This window comes from Myotis lucifugus, unplaced genomic scaffold, assembly GCF_000147115.1.
Source record: "Myotis lucifugus unplaced genomic scaffold, Myoluc2.0 scaffold_34, whole genome shotgun sequence".
In the NCBI taxonomy this organism is placed as follows: domain Eukaryota; kingdom Metazoa; phylum Chordata; class Mammalia; order Chiroptera; family Vespertilionidae; genus Myotis; species Myotis lucifugus.
The window spans coordinates 1,899,937-1,917,940 of NW_005871082.1; the positions used below are offsets into that span (position 1 = coordinate 1,899,937).

At 39.7% G+C, this 18,004-nt stretch overlaps 1 protein-coding gene across 2 annotated transcripts in view; it reads left to right on the forward strand.

Moving 5' to 3' along the window:
• NRXN3 (neurexin 3) overlaps nucleotides 1-18,004 on the forward strand; it is a 1,457,090-nt gene that overhangs the window by 636,348 nt on the left and 802,738 nt on the right. For both annotated transcript variants that reach the window (XM_023752494.1, XM_006086965.3), the window contains 4 exons: nucleotides 6,347-6,466; nucleotides 15,354-15,735; nucleotides 16,513-16,703; nucleotides 17,822-17,995. In XM_023752494.1, coding sequence (XP_023608262.1) covers nucleotides 6,347-6,466; nucleotides 15,354-15,735; nucleotides 16,513-16,703; nucleotides 17,822-17,995 — 867 coding nt within the window. The remainder of the gene's footprint in view (nucleotides 1-6,346; nucleotides 6,467-15,353; nucleotides 15,736-16,512; nucleotides 16,704-17,821; nucleotides 17,996-18,004) is intronic.

Below are 18,004 nucleotides of genomic sequence, written 5' to 3' on the forward strand. Positions count from 1 at the left end.
GATGGTACTGAGTGTGACTGCTATTAGGTGGGAAAGATGCAAATAACTTATCCCCTCTGACTAAAAGGACAGATCACATCTTACTTTTTCTGGGATTTTTCCCTGCTCAGTTGAGTGTGCCTCCATCCACTGGAGTTCTCAGACCAAACCTGAAAATCACTGACCCTTCTCTTTCCTGCTCCCATTCCCACTCTACCTCCCAAACCAACCTCAAGCTCTGCTGACCCCACCTCTAAAATACATCCCCAATCTCACACCTCCATTTCTGCTGCTAATTTCTTGTTTTTATCGGCATTCCAGAACATCTCCTTGTTTCCATTCTTGGCCTTTCTTTTTTAAATATCTATTTTATTGATTTTAGAGAGGAAATTTATTTGCACCTTGGAGAGGGAGAGAGAGATAGAAACATCAATGATGAGAGAGAATCATTGATTGGCGGCCTCCTGCGTGCCCCCTACTGGGGATAGAGCCCACAACCTAGGTATGGGCCCTTGACTGGAATCAAACCTGAGATCCTTCAATCCACAGGCCAACGCTCTATTCACTGAGCCAAACCAGCTAGGGCATACTTGACCTTTCTTTAGAGTTCAATGCATTTGTAACAACCACAATAACTTTTAAAACTTAAATTAAATCATGTGATCCCCTTACATACAACCTCCTGTGGCTTCCAGTTGCATTTAGAACAGCATTTGGTTTCTGTACCACATGACCTTGGGCCTCATTGGATCTGCCTCTGCCTCCTCCTACTCCTCTTCTCCTACCACACTGTCTCCCCTGGGTTCCCAAGAGGGTGGGCTTCTTGCTGTCCCTCTGCCTTGCCAACCTCATCCTGGGCTTCTGCGCTTGCTCTTCCCATTCCAATGCTTAGTTCCTTCTCAAATGTACCTCTTCAGAGAAGCCTTCTCTGACTACCTCACTTAATAGCTCTCCATTCAACCAGGTAGTCAGATAAAGACAAGAGAAGTACCTTCAGAGAGGCCTTTCTGAAATATTCCATGAAGTAGCCATCCCCTACTCCCACATCAATGACTTTTCATCATGTTACCCTATTTTATTTTCTTCATAGTAATCAACCCCACCTGAAATTAGTCCATGTTCTTTTACTTGTGTCTTGCCTTTCTTCCTCTCCCATCTCAACCATCTCAAACTAGACTAAACTATGTAAGGAAGGGATCTAGTCTTCATCTTCCACACTAGAATGGTGCCTGGTCCCATGCCAATGCTCAGTTAACATTTGTTAGTTATATTGACTCTGGGATACACAGCTAAAGTTTAACAGGACCTAGTAGCACCTGGAAGGGCAGAGTAGAGGATGAACCACAGGAAAAGGACAACCCATGGTTGAACATGTTCTAGGTGGCAGGCTCCATGGTACATTGAATTATTCCAGCCTGATAAATACTGGTGGTGTTTTTAGTGGGGTTTAACAGAAACAGGTCCTCCAGGAGGAGGCTGCTTGTACTCAGGTTATGTAACTGGGTCACCTGTCTTTCTCACACACCTCACTGGGAGGCTTATGAATCTAAGGATTCCAGGAAGTTCCTTGCACCTTTCACAGCCATGGCAGGAGGTATGACAGCATTTCCTGAGACTTGAGAACTCCACTGGAAATGAAAATGAAATATTTTGCCAAACTGGCTTTTTAACTAAATATGATTTAAAAGTTTTTCAAAGAAAATTGATGCCTTTAGGAAAAAAAAAGTTTATAAAAACACAACAAAGTACCTGTACCTCTCTGAACCTGATTTTTTTTTTTGGACAGAAAATAAAATGTTTATTTCCTATTTCACTGTTACCCTCCTTATTCTTTGGTTCCATTCTTTCTCCTCTTCACCCCCACTTTCACGTGCTAACCCTTTCTCTTGGGTGGGAAGACTGATACAATAAATGGTGCTATAGCCACAGCTCAGCTAGCCTAACCTAAGGTACTGGTGGAGATGAAGGTAAGTTTCCTCTTTTTAAATAATCTTGGTGTCCTTTAAACCTATCACAGACATCTGTTGTATTTATATATCATATCATTTAGATGTATACTCATTATACCTTTCCAAGGGAGATATTTTAGTATTTTTTTATGCATTGTAGACATTTTGATTCATGTGAAACATAGTTCCAAGAGAAATCAAGTTATTGTTCCTGTTTTTCTGCTTACACCAATAGAAATATTTTTAGGTAAAGCAAAGTGATGTGATACAGGTACCGCCCTCTTCTTTCCTGTCCCCCTCACACCAAGCACAAAAAGTTTCCAAATGTGACCCACTCACTTTTGGAAACAGCACTTTGTGGCATACGGAAGGAATGTCTACTTCCTGCATATGAGCAAAACCATCTGGGTTAGGTCTTAGAAATATATTGACAAACTTATGCATATTGGGAGTATCTTGTAGTTTTGCTGGTTATATTGCTCCTGGGGGGAATAAAAAATTTATGTACTATGAACAACCTGCTAAAAATATAATTTAAAAATAATTAAAATTCAAAGTTTACCTTGTGAAGATATGTACCTTTAAGAATGCTCCAATATAGATTTTCCCCACATTCTCCCATTCCCTATCTGATGAAACAGGGAATGATCTGACAATATCTGCATGTCATCTTCCTCCAAGTGATCAGCAGTGATGTCTCTCTCAAAGAGTGCTTTTCTCCTAATTTTTCATTTAGATTTTATTATTAGTTCTGACTTATTAAATAGGCCTTTTGTAGGGTTCCTGTGGGATAATTTAAGCAATCTAGTCTGTGTACCTCATCCAGGATGTCTCATTCTCTTCCTCCCATTCATCACTGAATTAGACAACTTCTATGAGACAAGCCTTAACTGAAAGAGATGATGCTAAATGGGTTTGCAGGAAGACTAGATCAAGGGTGGGAATTTGGAAAATATTACACAAAGGATTCATTAAAGGCTCTTTGTTCTACAATAATGAACAATTCAACTCCCCGACAGATTTCTGCACCCTGCAAATCCTCACCTGTGATTTTGTTTCTTTGCTGCAGTCACAGGGAAATTCACTTACAGGGTGTCAGGTAACTTACTAGTTTATGGATTTAGATCAAACATTGAGGATCTAAGCAGCCTAAAAGGGAATCAAAGGGTTGTTTGGTTGTTGTTGTTTTTTTTGTGATCAATATTTACTACTTAAGCTATGAAAGGAGGAAACAAGCATCTACTTCATGCATCCAATATGTACCTAATTGCAGATCATACTTCTCCGAGCCACTAAAAAGAAAAAAGGCAACACATGGCAACTGATGACTTTGAGTTTTGTTGTTGCTGCTTTAAGTTCCCACCAAATTCCCACTTAAATAGTTTCTCCTTCTTAACTGGACCATCTTTGACTTACAAGGGAGAACTGTTGTCCGCCCCCCCCCACCCCGCCCCGGAGAGACTAGATCCTCCTGCTTTTAAATCCTAAGGGTTTGTGTGTTTCAGCTTGCAGCTGGGGTCGGCTCATGCATCACTTTATTAATCTCACGTTATTCTTAGGCTCCACATTAGATTTGCTCTTCCCCTCTGTTTGCCTACATTTCCAGCTGAGTTTCAACATCACTTTCCTTCTTGTAGGAGGAAGTGATCTTCCAGCTCAATTAAAGATAAATGCCATTGACCCCCCTCCACTTTCTGGGGCTAAATGTTTTCCAGAAGCTCTCTGAGATTTCTGTATTTATTACTTGAAAGGGAATATTGAATAATACTCATTTCCCTGGCAGTTTAAGGAGATGGCTGTGAACCGTTTTTCCTACTCCAAGAGTAAGAATATTGGGGGTGGAGGTGTCCAGTGTAACCAGGCAGTAGGTCATGTGAGGTCTCAGTGGCTTTTTCAACCCCTAAGTCCTAGAGTCAAAATGGACAGTTAAATATTTTTGTTTAAATATGACCTTAATAGCTGTTTCAAGGACACCAAGAAGAGTGGAAGTCCCAGCAAAATGTCAGCAGCATTTAAAAAGCACTGGACTGAGGCTGGTTTTACATCTCAGTGGCTAATATGGCACTAATGTGGCAATGTCCTAAACTGACTGCATGTGTTAGTATTGCTTCCTCTCATCTTGTCCCCAATCATAAACATTAAGTGATGTGCAAAAATCACCTACGGAACAGATGGCCATCTATGGAGAGCCTGCATTTAGTTCTGCCTCTATAGCCAATATTTCCCACATCTTCCTTTACTTTCTTCATTCCTATCGAAATATTTGCACGTGGAATAAATAGGATAAAAACATAAAAAAGGCAGATTTGTTTCTTCGGAGAACATCTGTTCTTGCTTCAAAGTACCCACATGATGTGGTCCATTTTCTCCCAATGTCCACACAGCTTGCTGTTGTAAAGGTGATGGCTACATCCATCTTAGACCTGAATTTAATGAGATGATGAACAGTGCTATCTAGTGAGTTGAAATGTAGGGAAAATTCTGTCCTAATGTATAGATTTTAGGTAATATTAAAGGCAGACATCCTCACAAAGAGAAGCTAAGATTGGATGTCAAATTGTTTATTATAGAATTATTTTTTTCTGCCATTCATTGATCTCAAAGAACCATTACCCAACTCGGGGTACACTTGGTTCACTCCAAGTTTCTTCACTGAATTTTCAGGATTCTTGTGAATTTGACTTACGCTTCGGGTGTAGCTGCATTCAGGAAGATTTTAAGTACAAATCACCTGCTGAATACATTGCAATACAAAGAAATCTTTCCACTTTGAAAGTCTGCTTATTTTTCAAGGAGAAAATTCCCCCAAACTTCAACTGCTATTAAATCTCATGTAACCCACATTTAATAGGAATACCAATTGCTCAAAATTGAAGGGTACAATTTAAAATTAGCTAGTTTAAAAGATCTCTGCCCAAGTACACTCTCTTTTATGTTCTTCCCTACATAGTATATAGTATATTCAGTCTGGGGACTAGAAAAGCAGGCAGAGTAGCTAGTAAAAGCTATACAGGGGTGGGCAAAAGTAGGTTTACAGTTGTACAACTAGATAATACAAGAATAAATAACAATGCAAGGATAAACTGTGATTTGCTTGCACACAACTGTAAATCTACATTTGCCCACTGCATATAATGAAACTTTCAAAATGACTTAGATAAAATATATTGGCCTTATTTAATGTTTTTCAAAGAAAGAAAGACCTATGTAGACATCATGGATTCAACGAGCACTCATTAAAGCACCTACTTTGTACCTCGCCCTGTGCTCCTGTCCCTTAGAGCCAAGTGTATGATCTTCTGAAATATTTCCAATGCATAATAGGTGTATTGGCAAGTTACATATTTCATCTTTTTCTTCAAGTTATTTCCAGAGATATGGCTTTCTATATCTTAAAGATTTAAGCATCATCTTTCTGTGTGGGCTCAGCTATTCACAGAGAGAAGGCAAGCTCGCTCTAAGTTCTGTGGTTCTATAAAGTCTTCCTTGTCTTTTAAATGTACATCTCAGTTCACTGGTGAGTAAAACCTGACATTCTTTCCCCCATTGCTAGCCAAATTGTCTTAATGCCTCAGTATCTATCTTGCCAGCTTTTGTCCCTAAATACCATAATTTCTTTTTCCACCCAATTCTTCCTAGGGTGTACTTGACCATTATCTCAAGCATCTTGGGCATCGATCTTTTGAGACAACGTAGTTTATTCCTTTATTTGGTGACACCAAACATTCTTTTGTCTTAAACAGATTCAATTTTGGAATTTTACGTTATTTCATTTTGTAGGGTTTGGATCTTTTTGGAGAATGATGAACAATGAGATAATTCAGGGGGGCTTCCGATTCCCTTCAGGAGCATTCTTTATAATGGGTTTTAGACCTTGATATTTACTATTATTGTGGTGATTACTATTATGGTTTATATGGGGACTGATGGGAAATGTGAAGTTAGGAGCATATGTTACAGAGCTCTTCACTCATCCAATGGGTGGGTACTCTCCAAAAGCCAGACTGGTGTACTATGCCTAAATGACCAAAGGAGTTTTTAAAATATGGGATGAATTTCCTGTATCTTCAAGAAATTCATCTGAAATCTAAGATTTGGGGAAACAAAATAATAGCTGACTCCTGTTTCCTGTAAGTGGTCACTGTCACTTAAAACTGTGTATTAATAAAAAAAAAAGGAGAGCACCCATTTCTTTCACTCCTTTGTCATTCTCCTTTATGTTTGAATAAGACTTTTGCAAGGAGACTACTAGGGAGAGTCCTGTTAGATCAGTAACACTGGATGGGCTTTGGGTGGGGGTGGGATACAATTCCTTAAATGCTACTAGGTCATGGACACCAGTGTGGCTTTGGCAATTCTGATGCCATGAGCGCTACTTTTAGGACGGTTCTAATTTTGGCACTTACCACCATCCTTAGGCAAAGGACCTGAGACCCTGTATGCCGGGCAGAAGCTCAACGACAATGAGTGGCACACCGTTCGGGTGGTGCGGAGAGGAAAGAGCCTTAAGTTAACTGTGGACGATGATGTGGCTGAGGGTGAGTACAGCTGTAGTGAGATGTGTTGCTCCTTGCTCTCCTAGTTGTCTTAGTCATTCAGTGTTTCAAGAGCTTTTCTCCAAACATGTTATTTGGCTTATGTCATGCTCTCTGTTGACAAGCTCAGGCAAGGCTAAGAAGGTCCTCTTCTGTATTTTTAAAATCCCTTTTAATTGATCTGTATTAAAGAACTGACAAAGTACTGTAATTATATATTGATGGGTCTCTTAGGAGTCAAGTATGTGTCTGGAGAATATATGTAGGGTTCTTCAGATCCTTCTATTATCCAGTTATTAAAAAAGCGGTTATCAGTCAACTTCCCCAATACCAAGTTTCTTCCCTCAATGCATGCATCAGTCACTCTCTGGTAGAGGGAGATGGATAAACCAGAAATTCCAAAAACAATAGGGAAAAGTCAGTACCACAAGCAGTGCATGGTACTTAGAAGGTGCTGAATAATCAGTCATTTATTTAGTTCTTATTAATTGAGTACCTACTCTGTACCAAGTGCTACTTTAGAAGGCACTGAGGATATGGTGATGAACAAATAGGCAAGTCCTTGGCCTGGGGGAATTTACATTCTAGGAGGGCAGTGAATGTAAACTTCATTCATTATGAAATAGTGAATGAATCCACACCTAGGTGCGGGACCTTCAGAGCCTCACACAAGCAGTATATATTTCTTGAGAGCCTGTTATATGTCAGTAGCATGCTGAGGATTATAGAGTATAAAAGGAAAAATGAGATTACCCACATCCTCAATGAATCAGTCTAGTAAGTTAGATATGACTCCGGTAATTAAAAATAAGACAAGCAATATAATGAACTCCTAATTTGTGTGGGTTAGATTGTAACTGTCCATCAGAAGAGATTATAAATTGGGGCTGGAGATTGCACAAGTGGTTTATGAAGACAGTTCTTCAGGTGGAATTTGATGTGTGAATGTAATTAATGAGGTCTAGGGTGGAAGAGAGGTCACTTTCAAGTGCATCTTAAATGTTGCATCCCATAAATCTGCACCCTCTTCTGTTCCACAACAGTGCACACCTGTTATCTAGGATTCTTGTCCATGTGGGAAAAGAAAACTTGGGGCAGCAGGGGTATTACATGGAACACTGTTGGCATCAGGAACTGGACTCTGATGTTGATTCTCTGCAGGATGCTGGAAAAGTCACCATTTCTGGGCTTTGTTAAATGAAGTCCATGGCCTAAGCAATTTCTGTGATTAGGACCATCAGATTGGGATCAGGAGGCCTGGGATTTAATACAGTCATTGTCACTAAAGTGCTTTATGCCTTTGGGATAAGTACACTAAACTTCTTTTTACTCATTTCTTCATTTTTAAACTGGAAATTCCATTATTGCTGAGGTTCTTTCTTAGTATAAAGTTTCTGCAATATTGATCCTATAATTTAATTTTATATTCACAAGCCTGAGCCCTTTTTACTTCTGGAGTAATAGTAGTGAGCCACGTATGCATGTATGCAGGTTTGTGTGTGTGTGTGTGTGTGTGTGTGCGTGTGTGTGTGTGCGTGTGTGTGTACAGAGGAGAGTCTCTGGGTGGAGGAAGAGCATGAGGCATATATCAGTGCCCAGTTATCATTAAGGACTAAGTTAGCTGTCTTACTCATATCAGCTCCTTTAGTGTTCTGTCGTTCTATAAATTACCTTGCAAGGTTAGTGTTCTTATTGTCATTTTACATAAGGGGAACCTGAAACTTCGAGGGAGCTATGTACATAAGCTCAAAATTCATGTCTGTGTGATTCCACCAAATCCAGCTGCTTGCTGGGCATCATAATCCAACATAAGAAAGTGATTTGTTGTAACAAGTAGGGATTAGGGTGAGGTGGGGAATACAATTCAGCAGGTAGACTTTGAGATCCACTCTCCTTCTCCCAAAATGAAGACGGAGCCACAGCGCTATTGCAAGCCTTCCAGATGTACATAGACTTAACTTATAGTGGGAGGTAAGGTTACTGTTCTGTAGGCCGGCAGGGTAACTTAGCCTTGTGTAATGAATGTCGGCAAAGAGATATAAAAATGGTTAAAGGTTTAGAACCTACAGCCAACCTTAATTAATTATTCAAGAACTCCCCATGAGGTGTTAGTGCAGACAGGGGCCTGCAAAGGCAGTTCAGTGACACATGCCTGGCTCACTCCTCTGGGTTTAGCCCAGTAAAGCCCAAAGCAGTGCTGTTTGCTGTGTGTTTTGAATACCAGCCACTAGATGGCGACCTCACACCAATCTCTCCAAGCAGTGAGTCCCTTTTATTTCCATAAGAAATCACATGCCTAAAAGCTATAGTCATAAGGAGCCCCAGAACTGAGGGTACGTAATTGGTATTGCCTCCCTGAGTCATTATCCCTTTACAGAAATTTTAGAATAAAGGTAATTATGAAGTGTATTTCCTCTTTCTACTAATAATTTAAAAACAGGACTAAACCATGGCATGCCCAAGCCATCCAGTAATTTGATATTTGAAATTAATGAAGCTCTTTCATTTTCCGCCTTACCCCCTACTTTGCCGCTGATGAAAAAAAGCAGCCATAAGGATAAAGAAATCTGGGAGAAGAAAAGAGCCATTTTGTGTATGAGCTACAACATTGGATTGCTTTTCACAGTGATAAGGGGTTTGGGAATTTTAATTTTAGCTCATAGAAGTCATAAAATCAGGCAATGAAATTAAAATACCACTCAGTCCTCATGTTATTAAGTAGTGTATTATTGGCTTATTTAGTAATCCCTTTCATGCTGTTTAAGGTCCCCTAGGGTGTCAAATTTTCAGCTAGTTTGTAGAAATGATGCAAAGAATAGGTCAGACTCATAAGAAATCAAAAGCAAGGAAATAAATATTCCTCAGCCTGGTGGTTTTCATTTATTATAATATAATATCTTCCTGGAAATGTATTAAGTTCAGTTGACAGTTAATAAAGATTGATTGATTGATTAACCTGGATTTCTATTATCAAGAATAAATTAAAAGACTACCTCCCTTGGGCTATGCTCCTCAGATTGGGGCTAATGCTGCACGAATTGACCACACCACCAAGAACTTCCTGCTGGTGCAAAAATTCACCCTCTTTGTCCACTCTGGTCCATGCTGCCTTCTCCCGCTCCCTCTCTCTCCCCATATTGCACGTACAGGACCTCGCTGTGAAAAGCCATTGGCCCAAGATTTCCATGGGAAAATTCTTCCTCACATTAACAAAATATCAGAGAAAGATTTAGAAAAGTTAGGTTTAACAGCATGAAGTTGATTTCTTTATTGTAAGACTTCTTAGGAGCCTTTAATATGCTAATTCACATTGCCAATCATCAATAATTAAGTGTGCAGTGTTTACCAAATTTATTTGGTTCCAGAACTTCTTTTTATTAAAGCATTTTACAGCATATGCATGTGGGAAATGTTTCTCCACAACATACTGTGGAGAAAAGGGTATGGGAGCAGTAGAACTGGAGGATTGTGGGTAAATTGTGCATCCTTTTCTGAGCCTTTGGAAGCCTTTCTTTTCTTCACTTTTCTCTCCATGTTGGGGAGCCACTGGGAGGTCAAGTTGCCTCCGCTAAGCCATTTCCATGATTTCTTTGCCAAGCTCTTGGTGTTGGCCAGGTCCCCCATGTGCAGAAATGGTGATGATCCAGACTCTGACTCCACAGTAGATGTCTCTAATACAGCCTCCTTCCCAAGTGCCAGGGATGCTTACTGCCCTCAGGCCCTCTGCTATAGGACATCTAGAAGAGGCAAGAAGTGGTTCCTACTTAAAGATCTTGTGTTCTCAGAAGAGAGAGAAAACAGGTGACATACTAGTAATCAGAAAACTAACATATTTTAGACAAAGGGGAAAAATAAATGCTGAAGATTTAGTAACAGCTTACAGTTTGAGCACTAGACACTGTTCTAAGTACTGTCTACGTCATTGATACATTTAATCCTGATAGTTTCATACCTATTTCACAGATGGGAAACTGAGGCATGGAAAAGTTAGGTAACCCAGGCGGTCTAGCCTCAGAGCCTACATGCTCATCCACTATATTTGAATGTCTCATGGGCACCTACAGCTTGAACTTGGCCAAGTTTTCCATGGTTTATGTTCTCCACAAACTGCATCCTCCTGAGGGCTGGTCTGTAAACCCTTGTTGGCCTTCAGTGAAAGTTGAAGGTGAAGGTGTGCACAGGGTCTGAGGCAACATAGCTGGGCTAGGGAAGGTGCTGCATATATTGCCTATGGCATTAGGATACTCGGTCTCTGGGAAGAAGTGTGAACTCATCACAGCAGCTTCTGTGTGGACTTCTCACCAGTTAAGTTCCATCTATAGATTTTTATTGGGTAATAATGTAAGGAACCAGTTAAGCCTTTTCTCTAAAGAGAGAAATGCAAGTTAAGATGTGGACTTTGGAATTAAATACATCTAAGTTCAATTTGGGGCTCTACTATTTACTGCCTGTATAAACTTTGGTTGCATTGCTTGACCTCTCTAAGCTAAGGGTCCACACATCTAAACCTAGATAATGATACCTTCCTATAGTTTTATTGAGATCATGACCTCGGTGGTGGTTATGAAGTACCTAGCACAGTGCCTGGCTAAGGGATAGCCACTAGTCTTGGTTTTCCCTTGATATCTTTCTCCCCAGTTACTCCTCTTTCCTCTAAAATTGGGAAGCAGCTGCTATGGAGTGTGCATCCATTTCACATTTAATTGGAAAGGAGTTTTAGTCTACAGATGGTCTTCAGAGAAGACGAATAAAAAGGTTCCTGGTTATTAATACTGGTTAGCTAATACAGAGATTTTTTTAAATGTTTTATTTTGTACACATTTGAAACTTTAAGCAATGCCTTCAATGCTTTCTCTGGGTAAAATAGCATACTTATTTGGGAACCTGCACCCACAGAAAAGGAGTTTCTTTTAGTGTATGGAGAAATGAATTTCTTTTCTAATTTGGCCCCACATCACCTTCTCTGCACCCCTCACCAATTTTTGGTGGAAGCTGCTCATAGACTTCCTGAATTCTAAATTAGTCTCTGTCCCTGAACTAAGTGTTCAAATTCCATTGCTATTTTCCCTTCTATTACTTATCCAAGCCCTTCTTCAATCTCAATCTTATATGGTTTTCATATAATTTTACATGATTTTCTTACCTTACATGATTTTCTGGCTTTATGAAATTCATATTCTAGTGAGCAGAATTTCCTAACCCCTGAATTTTGGAGGTCAGTTAATCCACAATTTATTTAAAAGCTCCCAATTGACTTTAAAACAGACTCTTTAGATTACTTTTGGGACCCCAATCTTTACCAGTGGGCATCCCATTATTACTTTTTGGTTCTCATTGCTGTTTTGTTTGTTTGTTTTTTGTAAAGTAAAAATTAGCTTGACCAGCAGCATCATCATGGTTCAGTGTTCCTGTGTCCCCATGGAAACTGGCTATGATTTTTGCCTCCCCATCATTCTCCAGCTCTGATATAAGAAGCTATAGCCCAATTGACCTTGGGTATTTATTTCCATTACTTCATTGTTTCAGAGCACATGAATTTAGGTTAGGCTACTTTGCATTTTCATGACCAGTCCAGTTTTCAATACTAAGTAATTTTATGCAGTAATTCTTTTTCCTAGTTATTCAATTGTTAGCAGATTTATGTTGCATTTTGATTTTTGTTCTATTACATTTTTATATTTAGTTAACCAACATCATTATTTTGTTTTTGCTTATATTGAGAATGATTTGTAACTAGTTGTCAAAATACCACATAGATGCTCATAAATGCAAATATGATTTTTGTGTATGTGAGCAATTTTTTTGAATTAGGTCTCAAGTATGTTCCCATAGAGATAAAATTAATATTGAGCATCTGAGGGTGTAATCTTCTTGGACTTCCTAGATATTGAAGTTTAAGGGACTCAAAAAAATATGAATGATCCTCTCTTTTTTGCTACCTGAGTTCTACGCCAATAGAGGAGAAAAATGCAAGGCAGGTAGAAATGAAATATAATTTTTATTAATGATAACACTGATATTGAAAGATGTGGTTTACATCTACTAACTGAGAATTGGATGGAATTGCTCACTTGAACACTCATTCAGGACTGGGGCAGGCAGCCTCCGCTGAAGCAAGGCTTGCTCCTCCAACATCCATGCTGTAGGTGAGTGGGGTATATTGGGTGCTTCCTGAAGGCAGCTTGCTCCCCTAAAGGGAAACAGAAAGTGCCAGGGTCTGAGTTCTGACATAGTTTTGCTTTGCAGATTGTCTTTAATCTTTTAGATTATGTCACTCCTTTTTTTCCTGGAAAGTTATAAAAGAGGGATGGGATAAAGAGATGCTAGGAGAGTCTTGCTGATGGAGTCTCTTTAATGTAAAAGATAACAGGAGAGGGCAGGCAGAGGGAATTCCCCTTCCCTCCCCTTAAACATTGAGGCATTAAGAAACAACTTGCTAAATTTTATTGACTCATCTCTGTGTGAATGTCCAGGGAGCCACCTTCTACTCTAGCCATACTAATGATGTTTTCCTTGACTTTGTTGTTAAAATTTCCAGTCTCTGTGTACCTTTTTCAAGCCCTTTTCATTATCCCTGCTTCAGTCACTCACTGAACCCCAAATTAGTCTCTGGCCCTGGGCTAAGTGTTCAAATTCCACTGTTAGTTTCCCTTCTATTACTTATCCAAGCCCTTCTTCAATCTCAATCTTATATAATTTTCTGATACGGGTAAACTAGGTGAGGAAAAAGGTCTAATGGTTTGTATTAGCTGGAGATCTTTCCGTTGCAAATATTAGGAGCTCAACTCAAAGGCTTTAAGCACAAAATGGAATTAAAGTCTGAGTTGACTGGCTGGATCCAGATTTTCAAATGACATCATCCTAGAAAAATCGTGTTTCTCCATTTCATGCTTGTTTTCTATGCCCCAGATCCTCAGGCAGGCCCAGTCTCTCACATAATCGCATGGCTGCTGGTAATCTAGGCTCCTTCTTACCCCTTCAACAAGCCTTTCTTGCAAAGACAACTCTTTTGTAAATGTTCTTGCAAAATCCCTAAAGCTGATCACTACTGGACCAGCTTGGGTTGTTGCTAGTACAGTGGTTCTGAGGGTGGTTTCTAGATCAGTCTTATATGCTTCAATTCAGAACTTGTTAGAAATGCAAATTCTCAGGCCTCACCTCAGACTCTTGAATAATAAACTCTGAGGGTAGGGCCCAAAGAACTGTGTTTTAGCAACCCCTCCAGGTGACTGAGATGAATGCTAGAGTTCTTAGTCCTTAGGTTTTACTCTAAGGGTGGGGGGATAAAATATGTTGAGTGGTTCAGTCTAAGTAGCTTGAATACTTCAGAATGGGGTCAGCTTCATCCATCCCAGATGGTTTAAAAGTAAAGTAGGGAAGGTAGCTTTCAAAAGAAAATCAGGTGTTAATATCAGAAAAAAGCAACAGTTGCTGGGAAAATGAAATTAACAGATGTTCCACAATAGAAACTTTTCCAGAATTACAGCTATGTACTACTTAATGACAAAGATCTGGTCTAAGGAAGTGGCCTTAGATCAGTGGTTCTCAACTTTCTGCCCCTTTAATTACAGTTCCTCATGTTGTGACCCAACCATAAAATTATTTTCGTTGCTACTTCATAACTGTAATGTTGCTACTGTTATGAATCATAATGTAAATATCTGATATGCAGGATGGTCTTAGGCGACCCCTGTGAAAGGGTCATTCGACCGCCAAAGGGGTCATGACCCACAGGTTGAGAACTGCTGCCTTAATGATCTTGTTGTATGAACATCATGGAGTATACTTATGTAAACCTAGATGGTATGGCTTACTATGAGCAAGCCTTACATAAAGTAGGGACATGAGAAGAAGTGTCATGATATAGGCACATAGGTTATATGGTACAGCCTATTGTTTCTAGGCTGCATGCCTGTATAGTACGTTACTGTACAAACCAACATGAGATTAAATCAAGCACAAGAGAAAATGATGCAATCAAAATATGTGCTAAACACAAGGCAGCTGCCAGTGTAATACCACATACTTTTCTATAGCAAACTTTTTTTTGTAAGTAGAAAAAGTATATGCTAGAATGGTGATAAAGAGTATAGTATGGTAAATACATTACCTGATAACATAGTTGTTTATTATCATTAAGTATGTCCTGTACATCATTGTATGTGCTATACCTTTATATGACTGGCAGAGCAGTAAGTTGGTTTATACTAGTACTAGCATCATTTGTTTATACCAGCATCACCACAATCATGTAATACATTATGCTATGATGTTACCATGGACACTAAATCACTAGGCAATAGTTTTCAGCTCCATTATACTTTTATGGGATCATTGTTGTATATGCAGTCTGTTGTTAACCAAAATGCCCTTATGTGGTGCATGACTATACTAGCTATTGAATCATTAGGTGGTACATTATTTGGCAGTGAATAACTAAGGTTTGTTTGTTGTGTCTTTATAAGGGTTAGGAGAAAAAAAAGACTTTTCTTCTTATAGTATATACCAGGACCCAATTGTTTTCCTGAATGAAGAAAACTAATAGTTTTATCCTTTAACTTGAGTTACCCATGATCTTGTATTTTTTTCATATATGATGGGGCATCTGAGCAGCTGGATGAGAATGTGGGATGCAGGGTAGTAGCTTGGGCTGGGCCAGTAACCAGCTCCCCCACTGAGGCCACATCAAGTATATAGTGTATTGAGTATTTTGTTTTCTGGAACTGACTCAAGAAAACAATATTGTGTGTGTGTGTGTGTGTGTGTGTGTGTGTGTGTGTGTGTGTGTGTTGGAGGGAGGGCAGGGATTAGACCTAAAAGATATATTAAAGGTGCTATGACAAAAACATGATAATTTTTCTTATTGGTATCTCATTTATGATTTTCACAGGTACAATGCTTGGAGATCACACCCGCTTGGAATTCCACAATATTGAAACTGGTATCATGACCGAGAAACGTTACATCTCCGTTGTCCCCTCCAGTTTCATTGGCCACTTGCAGAGCCTCATGTTTAATGGCCTGCTCTACATTGACTTGTGCAAAAATGGCGACATTGACTACTGTGAACTGAAGGCTCGTTTTGGACTGAGGAACATTATTGCTGACCCTGTCACCTTCAAGACCAAGAGTAGTTACCTGAGCCTGGCTACCCTGCAGGCCTACACCTCCATGCACCTCTTCTTCCAGTTCAAGACCACCTCAGCCGATGGCTTCATTCTCTTCAATAGTGGGGATGGCAATGACTTCATTGCTGTTGAGCTAGTCAAGGGGTAAGTGGAAGGGATCATATAGTTCATGCTAAATATCTCAGCACAAGACTTACATAAAGTAGGGACATGAGAAAAAGTGTCCTGATACATGCTCTCATTGGTTAATATATTTATGTGATGATTATGGCTAGAAGGAAGAGAATAAGTTTATTTAAAATCTTCTACTAACTCAATATTATCAGACTTTTTACTATGAAATGTAGCCATTAAACCTATGAAAAAAACCTAATATTTGCAAAAGAAGAATAGGGGGTACATTGCATCTTTCTTTGGGGCAGCAGTACTATCTGTAACTATAACGTTTATAGGAACAAATGAAATATATATATTTTTTTCAGTACTATCATGAGAACATAAATGTAATTTTTTTTAAAAGAAAATATGTTCTATCTTCAAGACATTTTACTGCCATGTGATGAAAAATAATAGTCAAAACAAAAGCAAAGCCAGAACAAAACTCCCCCAAACAGACCTATGGTTGACTGTGAATTTAAATGTTGCCCCCTAGTATTTTGGAGCATGCCACCTGCACTACTTTCTGGCTCTTATTTTTCCTAAGTAGTGTTAAAAAAGTAGATTCTGTGAGTATCAAATGATAGTGAAGTCTGATAGAATAGGATCTGACTCCTAAATTATTAGGATACAAGAAGCTTTAATTATTCCTGTGTGATGCCAGTTTAGCGTAGGTGATTTGAAGGCTCAGATGTCATTATGCATACATTGCCATTAAACGACTTCAGGAAATCTTAAGTCATTGGAGGGTTGTTTCCCTCCTAGGTACATCCACTACGTGTTTGACTTGGGGAATGGCCCCAATGTGATCAAGGGCAACAGTGACCGCCCCCTGAATGACAACCAGTGGCACAACGTCGTCATCACTCGGGACAACAGTAACACTCACAGCCTGAAAGTGGACACGAAAGTGGTCACTCAGGTTATCAATGGTGCCAAAAATCTGGATTTGAAAGGTAAACCTTATAGAGAAATTTATCCTTGTTAGAGCATTTCTTACCATTGAAAGGCTGTTTCCAGAGGCAAACTACAGTTTATGAGCACTCTGTATTTTTGATTCATTATGCATATTCTTTTTTAATGACAATGAATTATACTATAAGGTAATGTATTCAGTGTTTACTTAGACCACTCCTCAAGGAATGGCTCATTTTCTGAGTGTGCCTTGGGGGCTAAGTGATGAGGAGATAAATGGCAAAATGAGAAGAGACCCTAACACAGATAAGGGAATCCAGGTTTTGGAACTTCACTTGAATGATTTACTGTATGGGAGGACTTTGGTAAAAATTTTTAGACAGTTTCTGTATCCTTTTTTTCAAGATGAGGATAGTAATTGTTGCTAAGTTTATGGGTTATTAAGAAGTTTGATGGAATAATGTCTGTAAAACCCTCAGCATCGCATTGGTAATAGGCACATGAAAAGCACTCAATAAATGGATTTGTTGAAATGTTAAGCTTTATTATAAAACTAGAGGCCTGGTGCATGAAATTCATGTGGGGGGGGGCGAGTGTTCCCCTCAGCTCAGCCTGCATCCTCTTGAAATCCGGGACCTCTCGGGGGATGTCCAACTGCCAGTTTAGGCCCAATCCCATAGGGATCCCTGCAGGTCGGGCCTAAACTGGCAGTCGGACATCCCGCTCGCAATCTGGGACTGCTGGCCCCTAACTGCTCACCTGCCTGCCTGATCACCCCTAACCACTCGCCTGCCTGATTGCCCCTAATCACTCACTGGGGGCCGGCCGGCCAGGGTGAGGGGCCATGGTCATTCTGGTCTCTGGTCATTCTGCCATTTCAGTTGCTGGGCTTTTATTATATAGGATGGTAACAGTACCTGCCTCCTAGACTATATGTGCTGATTAATGTGAGATGATGTTTAAAAAATGAATGACACATAAGAAATGTTAGTTTTCTCTTTGTATAATGTAGAAACTCTGGTAATTATTTTGATTATGCTGTTTTTCTCCCCCGATCTATTGCCATTATCTAAAGAAATGGCCTATAGTACATTGGTTTTAGTTGACCAGGTTTCCAGTCCTTGACTCATTTGCTTTTACTACCTGCTTTCCTTTCCAGGTGACCTGTACATGGCGGGTCTGGCCCAAGGCATGTATAGCAACCTCCCAAAGCTTGTGGCCTCCCGGGATGGCTTTCAGGGCTGTCTGGCATCAGTGGACCTGAACGGGCGCCTGCCAGACCTCATCAATGATGCTCTCCATCGGAGCGGACAGATTGAGCGTGGCTGTGAAGGTACAGCCT